General features: G+C 37.4%; 2 protein-coding genes across 2 annotated transcripts in view; one reads left to right on the top strand and one right to left on the bottom strand.

Annotated features, from left to right (window-relative positions):
* Nucleotides 1-23,692, bottom strand: part of side-II (sidestep II) — an 82,086-nt gene that overhangs the window by 7,223 nt on the left and 51,171 nt on the right. Inside the window, exons 9-15 of the mRNA XM_068284430.1 lie at nt 21,434-21,578; nt 9,571-9,701; nt 8,478-8,637; nt 5,422-5,524; nt 2,858-2,969; nt 2,662-2,743; nt 1,617-1,758 (exon numbers count right to left, since the gene is read on the bottom strand). Coding sequence (XP_068140531.1) covers nt 1,617-1,758; nt 2,662-2,743; nt 2,858-2,969; nt 5,422-5,524; nt 8,478-8,637; nt 9,571-9,701; nt 21,434-21,578 — 875 coding nt within the window. The remainder of the gene's footprint in view (nt 1-1,616; nt 1,759-2,661; nt 2,744-2,857; nt 2,970-5,421; nt 5,525-8,477; nt 8,638-9,570; nt 9,702-21,433; nt 21,579-23,692) is intronic.
* LOC137572671 (protein strawberry notch) lies at nt 11,834-17,309 on the top strand. Its single transcript, XM_068284429.1, has 4 exons — nt 11,834-12,410; nt 12,471-15,174; nt 15,486-16,650; nt 16,713-17,309. The coding sequence occupies exons 2-4, from the start codon at nt 13,125-13,127 to the stop codon at nt 17,272-17,274; spliced, it is 3,777 nt and encodes a 1,258-aa protein (XP_068140530.1). The 5' UTR covers nt 11,834-12,410; nt 12,471-13,124; the 3' UTR covers nt 17,275-17,309.

The following is a 23,692-nucleotide window of genomic DNA, read 5'->3' as shown; positions in this document are numbered from 1 at the left end:
ATTCTGTTTGTTTCTTTCTGTTTTTTGGCAAACATTCATGGGCATTTTTGCGGAATGTAGTCAATTCGGCTGTCCTTACAGATCCTGCGCCACACAAAACCCAAAACCCATAAGCCATTTCCATTCCCAATCATGACCTCAATTTGAATTTGATGCCTTCTGCTTAGTCTTTCTTTCGCTTCGAAAGAAATATTAGGGTTCCCAATATATATCTAAGTATAAGTTGATATACATATACATAGATATATTTCTATGTATTTATGTACATTCCTATTGTGGCCATGTTATGCAATCTTTTTGAATGAGGGTTTGACTTTATTTGCCCCTTTTCTTTGGCTTCGTTTTGGGTTTTCCTTTTTATTTCCTTTTGTTTTAATAAGCATTGGCTTTCTCTCCCTTTCTCGGCCCTTTCGCATAATAATATGTGTGCATATGAATTTGATTTTCGCCTATTTATCTTCTGCATATAAATCGTTGATTTTTCGTCGTTTAATTCTGTAATTTAAATACAAATATGCATCAACCTTTTCATTCACGCCTAATTACGCATCAGCAAACACCAATTTATATACGCATATAACACATGAATTAATATATATTCATACATATGTATTTATGTATGTGTAGTCTTTGAACATGCATATACAACCTAATATTATATACTTCTATATACCAAATATGATAAGCCATATTTTATTTATTCTGACAGTTTTTATGTCGCGCTTGAATGGGACAAAGAAATATTCCTTACTATATATCAAAATTTCTATCGTTGTATATATTAAAGAATATTTTAGATCCCAGAGACTATTTTACGCTTCTGTACTCTTGGTTTTAGATCATGATCTCTACTAAGAGAAGTAGACTAAGTATCACTATCCTCTAGCACAAAATATATTTTAATGTTTGTGTGGAATAGCAATACATAGAATTTTTGTAATCTGGCCTGTTCTCCTTTGTTTCCTTAAATTTCTAAATTAATTAAGAATCAATTCCTTTTTTATAATTGGTAATATTTGTCTACGTATTTTGGAAGCATTATTTACATTTGTTACTAACTCAGAAACGAGTGCATTTTTAAAAATGAATAGTTTTTAATTGAATAGTTTTATAATAATTATGTTAATAATCTGAAATTGTTTCTTATTTAGCCTCCAGGCCTATTTTGAGCTTTAGTCCAAATTCAATTGATATATGCACTTTAATTAAACCTGTCATTGGTGCCTTGAACCCTGATCATGAACATATCTCTGTGGACTGCATTTGAATCTCAGAAGATTGCCATTTTTCATATTGCATATTATAAGATTAACCTATAGCATATAAATTGGAAAACCAAATATAAAGATTGTCATATGTTTCACATGAACATATGCATATGTGCTCTGGGTCCGAGCTGCTTGGGGCAGGCAACAGCTTTGTCCACTAGCTAATTCGACTCCATTGCCCCCATGTGGCCCCTGGGCCAACTTGTCCCCAATGCCCAATGGATGTAAGCGGCTTAAAGGCAAATACCCGCCAGGTGGTCCAGTTCATAACCCAACCCCATGCCCAGAGTATAGTATATTGCCATATTGTAGTTGTTGCCTGTAGTTATAGTTGATTAATATGCTTACCTGGTGACGCCGGTGCGTGTTGAAAACATTTCGAGCACAAATATTTGTGGTAGTCCGCCATCATAGCCGGGTATGCATTGTATGTCAACACTCAACTCGGTACGGTTGAAGACGGTACAATTGCTGACGGCATTCGGCAGAGCTGCAAAAGCAGAGAGAGAGACAGAGAAGAGGCATCAGATTTATGCTCAGATTCAGGTTACCCTCAGCCCAATAACAACTTGGCCAGAATTGCTAGTAGGAGTAGTTCGAGTCAAAAGTGATATGTGAAAAGTCGTCCCTTTTTGATTTTTTTTTTTTTTTTTCGGGTTACTATGGTCCACACAAAATGCACAATGCGAGCAATCTCTTTTGGTCTTGCTGGCATATCATTTCAGTTTGTCTGTGCTGGCTGTCAGTTTGTCAATTTGCGTTTGCATGTGGCATTAACATGTTAAGGTCAAATTGCACGTAATGAGGCAAAGGTCCACACACACACACACATAAACGGATGGACAAACGGATAGTACGAGTTAACTACCGGTTATACAAATTTGCTGGATTCACTGAAATTGCAAACAATCAGTTCGTGATTTTAAGCTTTTCTGGCCGGCAAATCAATTGGATGGCATTTACGTGGCCATGGAATTCGAGGAAAAGGCAGTTGTTAAACACTTTAACAACCAAAACCAACCGAGGACGTTGCATAACAAAAGCTTATTGAGCCGATTACGTTCACTAAAGCCTCAATCGGTAACATATATGGCCATTTAATCACATTGTATAATGTGTAACAAAGGTTTTGGCTTTTGAAAACATAACAAAATTTAATTACTGTCAATATGAATCTGAAAATTGAAATGTAAGTTCAACCTTTATTTTTTTAAAAATTTTGTAATTCCTTTTACTAAACGGTTCACGCTGTTACTTTATTTCGATTTGGCAGGAGAAAGCTCCTATATCTATCTAAGAATTTACGACTTTCAAATTGCGTTTACTCGAGTACTTAATGAAAAATGTACAATTTTAATATCGAAAAGTTTAAATTTGTTATATTTAAACTCACCTGCCAGGACAACTTGAAAGAGGCAAGGATGCTGCTGTGTGCCAACTTCGTTGGATGCCCAGCATGACAGTGTGCCATAATCCTACAAGATAAATATATATATAAATATATAGATAAATTAAATGCAAGTCTTGCTTAATTGAACGAAATGTTGAAAGAGTTGAAGTGTTTGTTTTTGAGGGGCTTATTTTCTTACCTGATCAGTGACCGGTGTGTACTTTAAAATGCTGCGGCTACCATTCACGCTGAATCGTTCACTGCCCACATCGAGAGTTTCGCCAGAGTTGTTGAATTTCCAGCGAAATGTTCTGTAAACGAAAGATGAAAATGTTTTTTGTATATTTTGTTGTTGTTGTTGTTGATGTTATTTTTGTTTTTGCTGGAATTGCGTTGACATTTTGACAGAAGTGTGCAGAAGGCAGGACAGACGGCATACAACCAGGACCAGAAGGACAGGCGACAGGACAGAACAGGAACATGTTGGCAAAGTTTTACATTTTTAAAATAGCCCGTTAAAATATTAAAGGTTAACACACACACACAGAGAAAGAGAGAAAGCCTTTTAAAAGGTTAATTATCTCTGGCATATTCGGTTGGACGCTTTTGGGAGTGCAAAAATAAACGTAAATCAATAAAAGATATATAAATATATATGTATAGGCCTGTTAAAGGGGAAAAATTAAATAAATAATTAACGACAACCGACTGAAAAATAAATAAAAAGGTGGCAAGTTGGGGGTGAAAGAATTGTAATATAAGGTTAAATATACAAAAAAAGCGAGTTTAAAACATAAGAAACAACTTAAACCGTTAACAGCAATTGGAAAGAAACAAAGATAAACAAAAAAGTTATAAATATATCATATCAGTAAGACTCTCTAGCCAGGATTCAATCTTAACGGGAGGGCAGACAATTTTTAACTTCAATTTTGTAAACATTAAAATTGTTTAGGGGTCATCTACCCATACCTTGCCTAATCCCATTATGTTAAGGTACTACTTTCTATATGAAAACAATTTTCAGTTATTTACAAAAACTGTGATGGCCAAGTTTGGGGCCTTTAGCAATCAAAGAGCCTAAGTAAAAGTTTCCGTGGTTATTATGCAAATTCAAAATCACTTTTGAAAGTGAAAGCAAGAAAATGAGTGCAAATTAGTGACAAACGATTTGTAAAGATACTTAAAAAAAGAAAATTGAAAGTAAAGGAGAAAAAGAAGTGGACAGCTTAAAGTTGGGGGGGACTTACACACTTGGGTTTAAGGTAAAGGGGGGGAGGGGGTGGATTAAAGTGGAAAGATGTAGCACAGGGGGAAAAGGCAAAAAAAAAACAAAACGCCCCGGCTATCACCTTCAAGAATAATATACTTTATAGGGTCGGAGCTACACTATAACCTTTCCCCTATGGGTGTTGGTAAACAATTTCTATATCATGTATGTCAAATTAGTTCTTAAAACTATAATGCAGATTGAAAGACATTATCATAAAGTAAATATTTGAATCTTTTGTCTTTTAATCAGATATCAAGTCATAATTTTAAACTATTTGAAGTCGAAAGTGATAAATGAATTTCAGGTCCTTAGAAAAACCATTTGATTAATTAAATGTAATTGACTCTTATTTTGATTTAGCTGCTAGATATTGATTCTTAAAAAGCAAATACAAATTGTTTCCAGATGATTCAAAAAAGGTATTTTTGTTAGGATGGAAGCTGGGTTTTGGGTTGATAAAACCCGACTTCAACTGTAATATTAAAAAATTAAACATTTTTCATGCGTCTGCTGTTGCTTGTCAGGCATTTAAATGCTGATAAATTAACTTGTCGCTCGTTGGCACCACACACACCCGCCAATGCCGCCCCGCCCCGCTCCATACCATGCCTGGTCCGTCCCTGGTGACCCAGAGCCCGAAAAAAATATGCAGCAGCATTTTTAATGTTCACGACTCTTCTATGGCCCGCAGTTCGCGCAACGGACCACCACAACAATTACACGACACAGCTGCTGCTGCTGCTCTTTTGCTTTTGCTACTACTGCGCCTGGCCTCGCATATTTTCCGCCGGCTAATGATTAATTATTTTAGCATAAAGCGTCAGCTCAAGACGAGAAACGAAAAAAAACAACAGCGGGGAAAAAAGAAAACAAAAAAAATTGAAATTAAATACAAGATGTGAAGACATGGCAGACAGACAGGCAGAAGACTGGCAGCTGGACACACAAACACACAGATACAGACAGAGAGAGAGATAGAGACAGAGACAGAGTTAGGCCACAGAAGCGGTAAAGGCCTCATTAAAAAAACATTAAAGCCCAGCACAGCACACCTCACGGCCTCACCTCAATCCCAATCCATCGACCATCATCCCGCTAACAAAACAGTTGAAATAAATTAAAACAAAAAAACGGGAAAAAGAAACGAATAAAGTAAAAACAGGAAGAACAACAAAAAATTAGCTTGATAAAATCAACAACAGAATATTGTTAAATTTTCACACATTTCCTACAGAATAAACAGCATTTTCCGTTGCGCGCATACACACACACTTATACACCCCTCACCCATACAATTACAGCCATTTGTCAATTTTGCAAAACTTCCATTCAACAGGAAACCGGAAACAATTGCCTACATACACATACATAAAACAGTGGAAGGGCGGGGGTGAATATTTAAGGATACAGGCAGAGCCTCATATAGATTGTCCTGGCTGTAAAGGCAAAGGCACAGGAAGTTTCGTTTTTTTTTTTTTGTTTGAACTTACCGTGGCGGAGGATCCGCTTGTATCTCGCACACAACTTCCACTGTCTCATCCTTGGAGGCGCCAATTAGTATAACGCGATCCGAGTGCTTGCAAATGGGTGTGTCTATTCGAGAAAAAACAAAAATGAATGTGAGAGCATTAATAAATATTGTCAATATGTGGTCGACTATAGAATACCCTAAGCTTAAAGTCACCTTATGACTGTACGAATAAACAAAATATATTAAATATTTAAACAGTCCATTAATTGTATGGATATATTCTTGGATTGCAGAAAAAGTTACCGAATCTGTGAGGTTTAAATAAAGTGTTACAAAGTATTTAAAAAGTTCATTATGCCCAGAACCAATTAAGTTGAAGCAAACTTTCTATGTAAACGCTGTGAAAATTGGTAAAAAATGAGGCATACCATTTTTCCCTCCCAATATGTATGTGTGTGTGTGTCTGCATTTGTGTTTGTGTGTGGGCGTTGCATGAGAAAAACGCACAAAAGTGATTTAGACAGACGGACAACAGACCTCAACGCCTCCTCATCACTCAGTCAATGGAATAGAAAAAACAAAAAACAAAATGAAAAAGGAAGGAGTAGGTGTAGGTAGGTTGCCAAAGGCCGTAGTCCGTCAGTGTCAAAGGCTATCCAAAAAACCCCTTACTATTTGCCGCTCGCTTTCACACACTCTCTGTCTCTATTTCGCTCAGTTGTCGAGTGCCTGGATGTTGTTTACTTGAAATTAATTAATGTGGCAACATGATTTAGTACTTCCAGGTAAATAAGGCGTTCCATAAAAATGTTAAAGGATTATTAGCTGACAGCACACGTGGCGTATGCGTAATTTGCTGTCGTCGCAATGCCAACACAACGAGAAGAGAGGAGAACATGGCAGTCAGTAGGCAGGCAGTCATGCCCATCTTTTCATCGTACTGGGGGTGAAGCAACCCAACCCAACCCGTATCCACCCAACCACTACACCCTTTTGTACCCAGTCGAACCGAATTTTTGATGAATTGTTTATCTTAAAAATTTACAAAAGGGCGTAATTAATTAACCAGAAATGTTACGCCCTTAATATTGTTATGTTTTTCTTGTCATTGTTGTTGTTGCTTAATTTCGTATTTAAATTTCCAAGCACGAGAAGTGATTACTTAGTCGTTTGCTAATTAGTGAGAGCTTCAATGTGGGAGCACAAAGAACTTGACCTATGACAATTGTGTAATAAGCACTCCCTGGGGTAAGGGATAAGTTCATTGACATTTTAATTATATTGACTCAAGATAGAAGATGAATTGGCTAAAGTTGTCATAATATATGTAAAATCAATGTCTTAATTAGGAAGCAAAGAATCAGTAAATATATTTAAACCATTTGCAAGAAAAATATTTAAAATAATTAGATTTTACTTTGTTTCATGAAAATACAACTGGGTTCTGATGGATCTGGCTTATTTTTATATTGATCGCATTTCATATTGACTTTTGATAAAATCACCGAGCTAAGAAAATTAATATGTTTATTAAAGTAAAGGAGAATAAAATAAAATAAAAATGAGAATACAAATGTGATCCTTTTTTTCTGCTGAGGCTGTATCAATGCTTTAACCAAAAGTTCCACTCAAATAGAATACAACATATAAAGAGGTTTATAAATGGCAGAGACGAGACTTAACAGAACAATTTAAAGTTTCCAACTTGGGTTTCCTTCTACGTTTATCTAGTTAGTTTTTGGGTAATTTTAAAAGTGTTCTCATATTTTGTACAACACTCATCAAAATTAGCATTCAGCTTGTCCGCCTCATTGTGTTACAGAACATTTTGGTAAAAGAAAAAAATGTAAGCCAAAATAGAAGCATTCGGCGCACTCCATTTAATTTATGGCTGGGAGCAATGCGCCTGTCAAGTTATACATACATAAGTATGTACATATGTGTGTCAGTATGTGTGTGTGTGTAAAGTACTTGAGTTTGTAGCAGCAATTTGTACGGCTCAAAATGGCAGCAGCGACTGGAGCTACATATGTATCACTCAAAAGCAGATAGCTAGCCCGACCAGCTTCACACTCCTCTTTGCCCCAATGCGGCACTGCCACCGCAGCCTAGACTAAGCCACTAGCTCATTATGACTCTGATCATCATCAGAAGGAACAGAGTAATAGAGAGAGAAAGAGAGGAAGAGACAGAGAGAAAGACAGATGCAGAGGCGTCTGTCAAATTGCTTAAATTCAAGCACAGCTGCCTCGGTCGAATGATGGTGGTGTGGCAGGACGGGATCGGAGCTTGCCAACTTTTGTTAAGATGAAGATGGTTGGCAACATTTCGCGGGCTGTTAAATTGAAGCATAATTCCGCTTGGTGGTGCCCTGCAGCTGCAGCTGTTTCACTGCCATGCCCCGCCCTCCCCCTCCAGCCGTCAGACTGCTTGCTATGAAATATGGCCAAAAAGCAACGCATGTGGCAAGCATACATATGAAAAGCAAAGAGACAGAGAAAGAAATAGAAGCAACAGAGAGAAAACAAAAAAAAGAAATAGCACAAGAAATGTTGTATTTATGCAAAAAGCGGAATGAAAAATATTTTCACAGCCTTGACTTGCCACTGCAACGCCGAGCCAAGTCGACGAGTTGAGTTGTAAAATGAAAATGGCAGCAAGAAAAAAAGAACCAACTACAACCAAATTGCAATACATCAAATGGGACGAGACCAGACGGGATGGGATGTTTGCCGCTTTGCCGGCTGCACTGCCTGACTTTACGATAAGAAAACAGACAGAAAGACACAGATAGACAGACAGTCAGAAAGACAGACAGACAGAAGAGAAGAGATAAAGTCCGAGTCCCATATAGATGATGCATTCAAACAAAGTGCCGCTTGGCAAATTTATGCTTGAAAATCGCTGATGCAACACAAACGCAGTGTATACTCAGTACTCAAAACTCAGTGACCATCATCAAGGAAAAAGAAAATCTCTTTAAATTTAAGTGGTAATGCCAACGAATTGGCTAGTTTATGGACTGGAGTAATAGTATCGGATAACTAGAAGGGAATCTTTCTTTTCGCTACTCACATTTCACACGCAATGGCAATTGATTGCTGACCGTTTCACCCTCATCGTTGATGGCACTGCAAGCATAGTTGCCTGCATAGTGTTTCGTTATCTTTTGCAGTACTAAACTTTGATTTGATCGGATGACACGAGCCGATGTATTGTGTTCCAAATGTATGCCCTGAGAAAGAAAAGAGACAAGTTTAGTACAAATTATTTTGTTAAACATAAAATTATACATATATGCTAAAATAGGTAATTTAGGTAGTAAGTTAACAGGCCTGGTATATCCCGTGGACAAGTATGTTCGAATTTTATGCGGACTTTAAATTTGTTGACCTTCCTGTGTACCTTTTCTTACTATGGGACGTAATTTCAAAATAACACTTGAACCGTTTTTGTACTGTTATGTACTTTGCTACTCTAAAACAATTGAATTTTTGGACCTTCGTTCCTGAGACAGGCAAAACAAGAAAATACGTTCTCAACTATAAGTATCTGCTGTCACTCAAACTCTTTCAGCTCACCTCGTGCATATATGCATAGTGTAATAACCATTTTCTGTCTAGAGCCGCTCGAGGTCGAATTTCAATTTGGCAAAATCCGCTAAGCACTTCTGTTAACCAAACTCAACTGACTAGCATCTACCTTAACGTTCAAATGCCATGGCGGCACCATAGAAAATTCCCAAACTGCCAGAGATTCCTGGCTCCCTGAGTGATTGCGGGACTCGCCTCAGCGACTGCACTTGAGCGACGGCAAAATCAATGCCACAAATCCCAAAACTATTTTGGTCCAAAATGGTAAAGTTCCCTCTTCCCCCTTCTCGCATATATGTACATCGCTCACAGCCCACACAACCATATCCACATCCGTTTTGCTGGTGTGAATTGAAATGAGCAAAATGCAACGAAGCTCAATGCATCACGATGTCATCCCAGAGCAGCCACCTCAACGCATACGCAACTTGCCATGTTATTGACACTTAAACAGAAATGAATGGAGTTGTCAGCGAAGCAGACAGCAGGGTCCGGGGTTTTTAGTTCCGGGCCCAGGACTCCCAGTCGTCTTAGCTAAACACATACAGCTCGAGTTGATGGTGTGCAGGACCTACATTATGTAACCACAAGAGTTTCCGCCATTGAGGATTCGATTGTACGTGACACTCGAAGTAAACATCGTCGCCTTCCTTGATATCATCCGGTGTCAGAGTTGACCCCAAGCGCAGTGTGACCAAAGGTGGATCTGCAAATAAGACGAAACAAAATGGTCAAAATAAATTAAAAAAATTTAAATTCAATTATGAAAGTAAATATGTATGTACATATGTATGTACGTTTGTAAAGGTGGTGCAATTTGAATTGGGGTTGCCTTTTAGGAGACTGAAATCGCTATCTTGGCTTAAGACATTTTCTTAATTTGAAATATCAAGCTTATGTCATATTACCATAAGCCAATGAATCACATGATATTGTACGAAACGAATATGCTTTATTCTTCTTGTCACTAGAGATGGCATACTGTGGATACCAAAAAAACTAAAATGTAATCGATAAAAGCAGCTAAAAAATGTAGCTTTTATAATCGACAATAGGGCTGCCAAGTTTCCGTTTTTCATAAAGCTGGCAACGATTTTCAATTCAACCGAAGTGAGAACAGAACTGGATTCTACTAAAAACTGTTCCCAAACTTGATTTAATGCCGGATAAATAAACTAAAGGAGTAAATTTTATTATGCTAGAGTCTTGTAAAATGCAATAATTGAATTAATAGTTTATGTGGATATTTAATATCGTGTCGAGTGTCTGATGTTCACGCTTGAAATGTTACAATCCTTTTTATTTGTATCCTCCTCTACATATATTTTGTGACTAAGCGACCTGCTTGTCATCACATGCATACATACATATCATATACATATGTATGTATGTACATGTATGTATATCCCAGGCGCTGTCATGATCAAGCTGATTTAATAGTTTTTGCAAATATGAGCGATTTAGAGCAATAACAACAAGAGTTATGACGACATCTCGTTGCCAACATTGTGGACAAGTAGCGGAATGGGTTTTTAGGGGAGGGGGTGAAACTTCTGCTCTTGGGGCTTCTTCCGACCGCTGCTGTTTGCCAACATGTGTTGCCGCTTAAGTCGTTTGAATTTGCTTAACGAGCCACAAACTTTGCGACAAACAGAAGAAGGCAAAACAGTAAAAAGGATGCAGACGAGGCACCAAGGCAAGGACGGTCGCACGTGCCAACCTTAATATTGTTGAGTTATTGGCGGCCAAAGCCAAACCCCAGCAGTCAAGAGTTACATAGACGCTGCCGCCGAGGACGACGACGACGATGACTTTAGCTCTATCGTTGTCGATGCAGACGACGACCCATGCCAAAAGTTCCATTTGTCGTTCCCTCCTTCATTCCTTTTCTGCTCTTTTTCCTTTCAACCAAAAACTTTAGAATGGCCTGAAAAAGTTTTGCTCGCCTTTGGTCGGCTCGTCTGTCAGTTGGGTGGGGCTGGGTCGGTCGGTTGGTTGGTTTGTCGGTCGATTTCTCCATCCGCCACTGCCAATCAGCCAAAGTGCCTAAAGGGCCACCCAAACTCTTTCGCTGGCAAAGTCGCGTTCGCGTATTTCCGCACACATGTTGCAGGGGCATTTCTGTGATTATCATTTACCGTCTACCACCCAGACCCCCCACCCTCCTGACCAAAAATTCTATGCCAGGGCAATGATTTCTTTCAAAACGGAACTCCAATCGATCCGCAAGCGGAGCTGCCAACTTTTCCGCCGTTAATTTATGTTCAAATGAAACTTTTTTTAAAAGAAACTTTTTGGTGGGTTTTTGGGAAAAATAATAAAATGCGTCTCGACAAAACCTAATTTGCTTCGAAGCCCCTTTCTTGCTTATAAATCGATAAGCAACTTTTCAAACGATAAAAGCTCTGAATTTTCTTTTCTTTTAAGTTGGTATTTTAAAGTTTATAAATTTATGTATTTATAAATATATTTAAGCTGGGCTATCACATTATTTGAAACAATGAAAAATGATTATCGAAATTTTTATCATCTCCAACTTTAGGCGAAACAGAGTTTTTCGCCTCAATTCTCTTAAAACTCACAAGAAATTTTTGTAATCAAGCAAGCCATGCTTTTAAACTTCAAAACATTTCTACTTCAAAAGTTAATATACCTCGAATCAAATCGTAAAATATCATTCAACGATTGGAGGCCGTGGTAACTGGTTGTTCGACATTGTAAAAAAACTTTCGGGAAAAAAAAAAAAAAAAACCTTTTGAAAAAAAAAAAAAAAAAAAAACCTTTAAAAAAAAAAAATAAATAAAAACCTTTTGAAAAAAATTAAATAAAACCTTCTGAAAAAAAATAAAAAAAAAACCTGAAAAAAAATCTTCTGAAAAAAATAAAAACAAACCTAAAAAAAATAGTATATTCAACTTCGTAGTACAAAAAAATTTTGAAAAAAAAATGCCAAGTAAACAAAATTCAGTACCAAGATCATCACACAAGTCCTTGGTAGATTTTCAGTCAAAATTTTTGGATTTGAAAGAGATCGAGAATGATAGTCAACCACTGGCAAAAAGGATTTTGCTGTCGATGCAGACTGAAGCGGGCAAGTCAATGGTTGAAAAAATGGTTGCATCGGCCGCCAAACAGGTAAGCAGCAACATTACCTTGCCCCGAAAGGAGGAAGAACCAGACTTGCTGCTGTTCCCATCGAGATCAAGCCTGGTGGTTCCGAATTTTGAAAAACCAGAACCACAAGCTGCTGGAACTTATTTTATTGGAATGACTAAAAATTCGACAAATCTTTTACGAAAACGAGACTATAATCAGGCTTTCGATCAAGTAAAGTCCTTTAATGAAAAAGAGAATGTGAGTTATTTAAGTAATTGGCACAATAATGACTGTATGAATAATCAGAATCAAGAAGAAGGTAACAAAAAACCAAACAGTATCACAATAATTTATTTAACATACAACTTTTCATCCGTAGATTTTGATAATACAAATTTTAAGCAAAATGATTCGATTTCGAAAGCTGACATTTTTTATTCCGGGCAAGAAATTCAAAGGGAAATTCTAAACAGAAGCGACAACAACAGTAGTTGTTTATATGTCGAAAACAAGCCCTATGCAAATTTGGATAACAATCAAGGGGAACCAGAAATCAGCTTTAATTTTACGTTTGATAATCTAAAAAACGAAATAAACCCGATTCCAATAGTAATTAACAATAATTATAGTAATGTGGATATAAATGATGTGAAGGTTTCCATTAATTTTGATTTTTCGAATCTTGTGATAAAACCGGAAACGAATGATGAAGTGGTGAAAGATAAGAAATTTGATATACCATCCGATCTTGAGATAGATGCCCGTCTACAAACTGAATTGGACGCATTGCCACCGTCTGAGGAATCCGAAATAGATGCTCGCCTACAGGCCGAACTGGACTCTTTGCCCTTCGTCGAGGTGGATAATACAGAAGATAAGGAATTGGATGCATTCATGAAATCTCTTTTCGTATACGAAGGCCGACCAGAGGTGGTGGATGGGATTGTGGTGGAAAAGGTACATACAGCTGCTAGTGGCATAGAAGGTCCACAAACACATATAAGTGTTCCCCTTGGTTCAGATCCACAAAATTATGCACAAATTTCATATGCGGCAGTGGAAAATGAAATGCCAGAGGATGAAATGGCAAAACAGGATATACTACCAGAGTTGGAAAATGAATTGTTTTTTTCCCTTAGAACCGACGAGAACTTTCGGTTATTTTAGGAATGCTCACGGTGAGAACATTCCTGTGTCTTTTGTGCTTGGACCAGATGGTTTGGTAACAAATGTTTCTATGGTCTCTGATGATAATAACGTAATTGGTCCACCATTGGATGAGCAAATGGAGAGCCTAACAGCTGAACAACTTGATCAAATATTGCAAAGTGGCCGTTTATATTTAGCCAAGGCGGCAATGGCAAATTCATCGTCGCCGTCTTCGTCGTCTGCCTCCAATGGCAAAATAGTTCCCATGAATGTAGAAGAAGATGTTCCAGATGCTGAAGCTCATCCACGAGAGCCAGCTGTGGAAGATGAAGAAGCTGACTATGAGGAAATTGGTGTATCCGATACATTTGCCGAATATTGGCCCAGTAAACTAAAACTTAACAAGGCCCATCCAGATCCAGTTGTGGAAACTGCAACTCTATCCTCGGTGGAATTACCCGATATAAATTTTAGGTTGGCACTATGGAACTTTGAGGCGTCTGGCGCTTTAAGTGCCCTGCAGATGGAGGCAGTGGTTTATGCTTGTCAGGCTCATGCACAGATTCTTCCCAGTGGCGAACGAGCTGGTTTCCTCTTGGGTGATGGCGCTGGTGTGGGTAAAGGCCGGACCATAGCTGGCATTATATATGAAAACTATTTGCATGACCGCAAACGTGCCCTATGGATATCCGTTTCAAGTGATCTCAAATTCGATGCTGAGCGGGATCTCATTGACATTGGGGCCGATGATAAGATTCCGGTGTTGTCATTGAGTAAATTCAAATATAGCCGCATCGATTCCCTTGAGAATGATAATTTCACCGAGGGCGTCATATTTTGTACATACACCTCCCTGATTGGCGAGTCGCAAACCTCGAAGCGTAAGTATAAGACGCGTTTGCTGCAGTTGGTGCATTGGCTGACCAAGAAATTTGACGGTGTCATTGTGTTCGACGAGTGCCACAAGGCGAAAAATTTGAGTTTAATGAATGGCGGCAAGTCGACTAAGACTGGAACTACGGTCTTAGAGTTGCAAAAGCTTTGTCCCAAAGCCCGAGTTGTTTACGCCTCGGCTACGGGAGCCAGTGAGCCTCGCAATATGGCCTATATGGTACGTTTGGGTCTCTGGGGTCGCGGTACGGCCTATGCTGAGTTCCCAGATTTCGTTAATGCTGTTGAGAAAAGAGGTATCGGTGCCATGGAAATTGTGGCAATGGATATGAAATTACGTGGCACATATATAGCACGTCAATTGAGCTTCAAGGATGTCAGCTTTCGCATTGAAGAGATTGTCATGACTAAGGATTTCCGCAAGGTCTACAATATGTCTGCTGAACTATGGGCAGAGATCCACAAGAAATTCCGAAAATGTTGTCGTCTCATGAACATAGACAATCGCATCCAGAAGATCATTACTTGCCAGTTTTGGTGTGCTCATCAGCGTTTCTTTAAGAATCTGTGCATTGCCTCTAAAATCAATCAAGTGGTGAAAATGACTCGCATTGCCACCTGCACCGGAAAAGCGGTGGTTATTGGTCTTCAGTCCACAGGAGAGTCCAGGACTTTGGAACACTTGGATCGTAATGAGGGAAACATAAGTACCTTTGTGTCGACATCAAAAATGGTTTTACAATCGTTTGTGGAGAAACATTTTCCAGCCCCAAATAGAGATGCATTTCATCATTTAGTTAATACTGGAGAATTTTTGAAACAATCGGCTTCAAAAAAATCTCGTTCGGACTGGTCCGAAGACGACGAAGAAGAAGACCCGGATGCAGCTGACAGTGATGTTGAAATGTATGAAAACAACTGGTTGTCAGATGATGATAATAATAATAATAATAAAACCAATACTAATAATAAACGTAAGCAACAAAATAACAAAGCAGGAGCTACATGCAAACGTCGTGGAAGGCCACCAAATCCAGATAAAGGTAAGTCTGATATTACTTGCTAATAAGAATTAAAAATTGTCAGTAACAATTTATTTTACAAAAATTAATTTCGAGGGCGTTCAAGAATAATTTTCATTATTGTTTTTGAGTATCGAATATTATGTTTAACTGTCACCCCGTGCTTATACGGTATTTTTGCGGTATGACTCGAGCTGTTATCTAGATTATGGCAATTTATAGTATACTTACTTAAGTAGCCCACTTGGGTTGCTGCCTTACCATAACAAATTTTAGATCTTTTCCTTTACTCTTAAATTCTATATTAAGTTCCTTATTCCTTATGCACACAGCGGAAAAAGTAACCATGCACGACCGTATATTACAGCATTTATCCACAAATTTGCGTAGACGAGATGATGATGATGAACCCACCCCCGGAAACAAGAAAAAAATAACAGAGCGCAATGTAGAACGTTGTATTAAAATGCGTGAAGCTCTTTTGAATAAAATTGAAATTACCGGGCGCCGTTTGCCACCAAATACTTTGGACAAACTGATTGCTGATCTAGGCGGGCCGAACATGGTGGCCGAAATGACTGGACGTCGGGGACGTGTGATTTACGATGAATTCGATGGCTATAAATACGAATCGCGTTGCGATAGTGATGCTACAACTGATTTGGTCAATTATAATGAGAAGCAACGTTTCATGCAAGGCAGCAAGCATGTAGCTATAATATCTGAAGCTGCTTCCAGCGGCATTTCACTGCAGAGTGACAGACGTGTCTCAAATCAGCGACGACGTTTGCACATTACACTCGAGTTGCCATGGAGTGCTGATCGAGCTATACAACAATTTGGCAGAACTCATCGTTCGAACCAGATCAATGCACCGGAATATGTATTCGTTATTACGGATTTGGCAGGCGAACGTCGTTTCGCCTCGACAGTGGCCAAACGTTTGGAAAGCTTGGGTGCTCTTACCCAAGGCGATCGCCGAGCCACCGATGCTCGCGATTTATCGCAATTCAATATTGATAATAAGATCGGACGCTGTGCCCTGGATAGTGTTATGCAACAGATTACTGGCATGAAGCCATTGGAACGTGCTTTTGTGCCTTCAACATTTAAGGGCGATTTCGTACATGATTGTGCTCGAGCCATGGCCAGTGTTGGAATGGTGAATTGCGTGGAGGAAGGTAAAATAAAGATATTCTCCATCGAGAAGGATAGTAATAATATATCAAAATTCTTGAATCGAATTTTGGGCTGCCGTGTTGAGATACAAAATGCTCTATTCAAATTTTTTATGGACAAAATGTATTCACTGATCTTAAAACTGAAGCGTTCTGGGCACTTTGATTTGGGAATACTCGATTTAGATGCCCATGGAGCCAGTGTCAAGGCCATTAAGCTGATCCGATTCGTTCGAAAACATTCGACAGGAACTGCAGCCACTGAACTGCATACAGTGTCTGTTGAACGTGGCATGTCTTTTGAAGTGGCCTTATCCAAGTGAGTTTTAGGACTACGTCATGCTTTTTACTTTTTCTTTACCCAATAATTTTGTTTTACAGGTATCGCAGGGAGGGTCTATATGATTATGAAGGTTTCTATATACTCCAACAGAATAGACATAATAAGAACTCATCCATACTATGTTTGCGGGCTGCTACAGACTCCACTGATAAGTCAGCAAACAAATTAAGTATGCAAATTTTTCGCCCCAATACCGGTCCACAGGTTCGCACTGAGACGGTCAATTCGATATCCAGTCGATATGTTAAGGTACCACCCGAGACTGCCCGTTTAATTTGGCAGCATCAATATGACGTGTGTCTGACTAGATGCTCGCATGTATTTTGGAATAGAATTTGCCCCTATAAAGGTGGCTGTGAGGTTGGCTTACGTGTGCGCACCTATCATGTGCTATCCGGCTTGATGTTGCCAATATGGGATCGCATTGAGCTGATTATCCACAGGAATGGACATAAGATACAAATTCTTCGAGTCAAAACCGATAATAATAAGAAAATTGTTGGTACAGTTGTCCCACATGCTGTCTATGATGAACTTGTTCAGAACTTAGCCTCTGATTCAGTAATGGAATTTCAAAAAATACCCGGAAGAAAGGAGTAATAAAACCAATTGGCAATGATATGTCGTTCTGCAAAGTTTCCCCTCTCAATTCTTTTCTTCACTTGTGTCTTGGCCACTTTTAAAAATATCAACTCAAATTGCGGCGGCATCCGGTAAATTATAGTATATATGTATTTGGGTGTGTGTGTGTCTGTTCGTGTGTGTGGCATAAGCTTTCGCTTTTACCAAATGCCAAGCACGCACAAGAGAACCCATGGAAGTTGAAACAAGACAGAAGCGGAGCCAATGTTGCCAAGCCATAAACAATGGAACAATGGGGACCCACTTGCTCTGGGATTGTGTCATATGTATTGTCTGCAATGCTGCAGGGGGAATCTCTCTACGACGTCTGTGATTGCATTCCATGTTTTTACTCTCTACCCTCGTGCCGAGGATAATTGGGGTATTTCAAGGTTGCCAAGGTGTTTGCAGCAGGCATTCACAAAAAAAGACGCCCATAAAATCTTTATTACAAAGAAATTTAGTTACTTTCAGATTCGCAAAGTATAGTATAAATCATTTTTTAAAGGGGAGGGTATCTTTTAGTCGATGTCTGCACTTGCTTGTAAGGTTTTTCTTTTCTATCTTTGTCTGTGTCATTTCCTCTCTATTGCATCCCCCCGACGGCCTTCGTTTTACTCTTATTGCTCTGTATTTGTGTGTGTGTTACATTATAAATTTTAAAACGTACGCACACGGACTCTCCTAGCACATAGATATAAACCAAATTATACAATGGCATAAAGTATGCCAAATGGCCTTGGCAAATGTCGTGCCTAAAGAAGCTAAAAACGAACTTGGCATAATAACTCACGCCTTATTGCATAAGAAGGCCCACTCTTCAAAATCATGTGGTAGTCTGTAGGTTAAACTTCTTAAAATGTGTTATTTCCTCTTTGTGCATGCTTTCGTCAAAGCATATTAAATGGTTCAATTAAAAGATAATTCGAAAGTAGGACTCAAAGGAAGAGGTAAGTCTCTGTCATAGACAAGACAGTCGTTTATATGATGTTTAAAAATGTTTCAAACTAAATTGGTATTTAAACATAAGATAAGCCAGCTTTGCATTTTCCAAAGAATATCAAATAAATAGTAAATTCAAATTTTAAAGGATAACTTGACCGATCGTTTGGACACTAATGTATCGATTCTATTCTCCATAACAAGAAGTGACAGAACTTTGATAAAAGTTTACTTAACTTAATAAAAGTCATAATAATTGAATTGCTAAAGAAATAAATGATTTATTGTATATATATTTGTCAGAAATTCGAGTTAAATAGATCAGATAGCTTTTCTTCTCTTTTATGACGTCAAGATTAACCTCGGGTGACTTTAAGGAGTCAATTTAATACAAGGATTTTTCTTTCATGCGTAGAATGTGTTTTCACCAAATTTAAGAATTTTTTTATTTACTCTTTGTTTAATTATTAAAAAATATACAAGTAAATATGTGTGTACACAAAAGTTTGTACTTAGCAAGAGGAACTTAAAGTCAAGTACTTGGCCTTAATACACATGCTCGCTCATACGCACACACACAGGCAAATATACATATATACATACATATACTCTGCTCTCCTCTTTGTGTCTGTACGTGCCGATCATAAAGTTTATTTGCTCGAATTTTGTACGGAAGCAAAACAAACAAATAAAAAATAATATTCTAAAATATAAAATATGAAGCCAAAACACACTGTCTGCGTGTGTGTGTGTGTGAGTATGTGTGTGGCATATAAAAAATATAATCATAACACGTTATTTTGCTTTCGCGTTTATTTATTTTTTTTTTTTTTTGCAACCAGCAATTTTTTGGGCGTGTCTGTGGGCGTTAAAAAAATTTAATATTTTAACAAGCGCAAAGCAAAGAAAAACCATTACGTGATATGCCGAAATACAAACACACAGTCGGCTTCAGTGTGTATACAGTGAGTACCGTAAATCTACACACAAGTATTGTATACATACTTATATACAGGATATACAATGAAATACATTTTGCCGCGGCAAATAAACCGCTGAATAACGAAAGCGATGACTTTTGTGGCGAGTTTACGATGTCCGCAGTAGCCCTTTTTATTTTGGGTTGGGTTTGGAATTCGAGAGTAGGGCTTAATTTATATGAACGAAATGGCACACATACAACAAATCGAACAGTGAAATTAAACTTTTAAGTAATCAAATGATTATCCTGAACAGAAATTCAAATGTGATTTCAAATAATTAATTTGGCTGATGTACTCCAAAAGCAGAAGTATTGGGAGCTCAAATGGAAACTATAGAAAAAAAAATCAAACTAAATATACTTTTTTATCTTTCTGATGTTATGATATTCTACAAAATCGGATTGGATTGAAATTCTACGAAATTTCAATCTTTCTATACCAAAGAGATCTTTCTATACCCATTCCAACTGAATTTCCGCCCGATTTTAGCGTTTTCTTAATGCTTTTTTAAATTTCACGGAGAATTTGAACTTGGAAATAAAACATAAATTTTTTTAATGCCAAACATTCCTGCGTGGATTATAATACGTTAACATCAAAAATGAAGCAGTCTTGCCTTAAGGCAGGGGCATCTGTTTGAACTGAACGCCCTCTCTGGTAATAATATTTAGAAACATACGATTCCCTGTAAAAATGTCACGTTGTTTTGCTGCCTTGAATGCCTCCATTGAGACCTCCACAGCTTTCTCCACAGTCAGCGATGTTGTTATGTTATCCTCATTATTATCTTCAAACCAGTTCAAAGTAGGCAATATTATGCGTCCACCAGTTCCAGAAACATGATAGGGCACACGTAGGTAATTACCATTTGGATCATTGAAATAAACACATCCCAGACCATTGGAGTCAAGGCCTGCAACAACACTGGACACAAAGTATTGACGTGTAAACTTGGTACGTGTTAGCATACTGGCCAAAGAATCGGGGCAAACGGGCCTTAAATTATTCATCTCATAATTGAGCGAGAAACTGCGTACCAAAGAGAGTAGAGACAGAGTATCGTACCAGCAACCAACCGATCCCAGAACTGTGAGTGGTGAAACATCGAAGAGTTTGCTCTGGCTGCGCATCTTCCGGATATTGAAATCTTTGGCCAAGCGCGTATCACATGCGATTGTGGCAAAATCGTTACCAGCAATGGCCACCAGAGTACCGCCAATATATTCATGTGGATTGATGATATTGGCAGCAGTAACAGTTCCATCATCGGGGTTAACAGGATAAAAACTATCCATATTTGAAGAATGTTATTTAATTTCTTTTTTTTTTTTTTTTTTTGTATAAAACACATGTATGTGTTGCCACTAGCAGATTGGAAACGTTATTAGAAATTCGGACAATCCAAACAATAAAACAATTTTGATATAGACTCTGAAGCCTACGTCGATTTGGAAATACTAGAAAAAGTATATTTTTCTTTTCAGTATATCAGTTGTTAAAAATCATCATAAGAAAGTGCATTTTGTAGCCTACTTATTGGCTAAAAAGTGGACAATCGTCTTATGTATGTTCAGAATTGCATTTTCTTATAAAAATTCTACTGTTTATCGCTTCATCGAAATTTATCATCGGTTGTGTATATATTCTATTGCTACTTATTTTGCCTGTCACATTGCCATTTTGCGTTAAAGAGCACAAACAAATTTTCTACAATTTGTCTCACCTTTATGGTCTATATATAGAGCATAAATCGACCTAATTTGGCAAAAGTTTCGGTTTGTATTTCATTCTTTTTTATTCTCTCTCTGATTTTGATAAATAAAATTTTGTTTTGGGCACACGAAAGTCCTTCATTTAATTTAAGCGCCTGCCATACATTTCGCTAGCCCACATATTTCATCCTTCCAGAGGGAGAAACGAGAGGAAAAAAAGGCGACTGTATACCCAGCAATTTGGTGGTGGCTCCTTTCCTCATAATCAGGCCAAATGCCTCCTTCTTCTGCTTTGGCCCTTTGGCAAATTATTCACAATTTGTCATTTGTCTTTGATTTATTTGCATTTTAAAGGCTTTCAACGGGCGACGACATCGCCGACGTAATAAATTTTGCCTTTGCCGCTGTCTACCTTTTGGTTGCTGTCGACATTGCCTTTTTTTTTTGCAGTTCTTTTTCTTTTTTTTTTTTTTATACTTAAACACAATTTGTAATACTTACAAACGACATTCAATTTCCACATGGTCTCCAAATACAGGCCATTCACATTTGGATTTTCCGCACGGCATGTTATCGATTTGCCATCGTCGTCTGTGGTCGGAACAAAGCTCAACTCGGAGCGTGTTGAGTTCTTTGATATGTCGTCCTGCAGCAAGGAAAACAAGAAAAGAAAAGACGTTGAGAAAAAAAAGAAAACACCATTGGAAAATGTTTCTGCATTAATTAAGTTTCACTCAGAGCCGGAGAGGCTTGAGCATTTTTTAAGTCCATGCCAACAAACCGAAAACGAGGTCTTGAGGCAAAACTTTTCCCTTTCCCATCGTTTTTTTTTTCTTTGTTTGCAAAATTTGTCAAAATATTTAATGTTTGCAATTTAAAATTTATTGGTATATGTTATTGTGGTGTCTTTGCATGTGTGTGGCTAAGTGTGTGTGTGTGTGTGTGTTGTTTTATTTTATGTAACAAAGGTCGTCACATAATTAGCTGAGCTGTTATTGTTGTAGTTTGGACGGGTCATAAAATTTCCTCGACGACGCTTTTAAACTGGCGTTAGGTTGTTTAATGGCTGCAAGGCGTGAAATATGCAGATACAAGGTCCTTTGAGAATTACGATGTGTGTGTTTCTGTGTGTGTGTGTGTATTTGGTGTGAAAGTGTTTGCAGTTACCATTAGTATTAGCTCGCTTTCAAGAATCCTTTCAGTTGTTTAATTTAATGAAATCAATAAAATTGATTAGTTGCATTTAATTTGTTTCCATAATTCTAGTTTATCTTTATGCGAAAACTCGACAGTTAAATATTCTAACCTATTCAAAATGTATAATTACATTTATATGTTTATTTTTATTTTTTTTATTTCCTTAATGGCCTATAAATAACTATTAATTTCAGCCAATTTAGAAAACATTATAAACAAAATGTTTAGGAATTTATTAATGTCATAATTTTATAATTATGGCATTAATCGTAAGTGGATGAATACAATTGAGCCATTGATCATAACTCACATACTCAAATGGTTTCTGACTTGATTAAATTACTAAAGCAAGAATTCACCTGTCTAATAAACTGAATTAACTAAGTAGCTAACATAAAATTGCTTGGTTTTGGATAGGACAGTTAGATTTTTTCAAGCTCTATGTGTTTCTTTAACATAATTTGTTAAATCATATGCTTTGTGTGAAATTTCACAATATTAGATAAGAAAATTAAGAAAAGTTCGTGTGAATTTAGGCATTGTTCTGCTAAAAATTTGTTCAGCAACTAAAAAATAATTCGACAACAAAAGAACTGAAATAAAATGTGAATTGAAAACTAATGACAGGTCAATTCAACTGTCGTACCTTAACCAACTGGACAATAGAATACATAGACCACTATTTAACGAACTAAACAATGGAATAGGGGAGCTATCACAAATATGACTAAACAATTGTTGGAAAGTGATTGAATTTTAATTTTTGAAGCTACATTTTGACTTATATATGTATATCTTTATATCGAACTTACAAATTCCTATCTGTTTCTTCCACTAGGAATTGTTGTTTTCCAAAATTTGTTATGAAATTGGGGTCAAATGAACAAATGAGAGCACTTAAAACTTATGACTTCATAATGACTTAAAAAGAAGTACTCGAATTCCGATATCCAATTACTTACAGAGTTTTCCTGCTATAGCAATATAATGTCCCACAGCGAATTCTTTACTAAAAAATCTAGTTAAAGATTCGCCAATGAATTTCTTTAAACATTAAAAACATTTGTTGTATTTAATTTGGTCTTAACAAATTAACAAATTTGTTAATATTAGCTTGAATTTTACACTTTCCAAAGTAACTTTAAAAACTTTTAAAGCAAAAAATAAGCTTTAGTAGGACAACTTTTTACATATATGTATGTACTTCTCAATTAGAGACTCGGCAAAGCTTTGATTAATGTTTTACTGTGTATGTATGTGAATACCTTCTAAAGCAAGGAACAACAATGTTGTTAGCAACATTTACTTGTCTATGGAAGTCAGAACACCCACACTTGCACCCACACATATACGCATACCCCCAACCTCCCACATGGATAGAAAACATAACATATTAGTAGTAGCCCTAAAGTAGGGTACGAAAACTCATGTTAAACAAGGGATACTGCTACGACCAGCGGCACAAACTATAGCTCAGCTGTAGAAGAACCTTTGCCGCATTACGGCAACTTTATGCTACATGAAAACTACTGAAAAACATTTCCGGTCTTTAAAAACGTGGTT

The sequence above is a fragment of the Drosophila tropicalis genome, unplaced genomic scaffold (genome assembly GCF_018151085.1).
Source record: "Drosophila tropicalis isolate 14030-0801.00 unplaced genomic scaffold, ASM1815108v1 contig_393, whole genome shotgun sequence".
Taxonomy (NCBI): domain Eukaryota; kingdom Metazoa; phylum Arthropoda; class Insecta; order Diptera; family Drosophilidae; genus Drosophila; species Drosophila tropicalis.
This window is presented reverse-complemented; position numbering and strand designations above follow the sequence as displayed.

What these genes read in the sequence shown, in the direction of transcription:
- LOC137572671 (XM_068284429.1), top strand. Translation starts at nt 13,125, where the DNA reads ATGCACAAATTTCATATGCGGCAGTGGAAAATGAAATGCCAGAGGATG. An exon ending in GCCACCAAATCCAGATAAAG is followed by an intron (nt 15,175 to 15,485) that starts GTAAGTCTGATA and finishes TTATGCACACAG; the next exon opens with CGGAAAAAGTAACCATGCAC. An exon ending in TTTGAAGTGGCCTTATCCAA is followed by an intron (nt 16,651 to 16,712) that starts GTGAGTTTTAGG and finishes TTTGTTTTACAG; the next exon opens with GTATCGCAGGGAGGGTCTAT.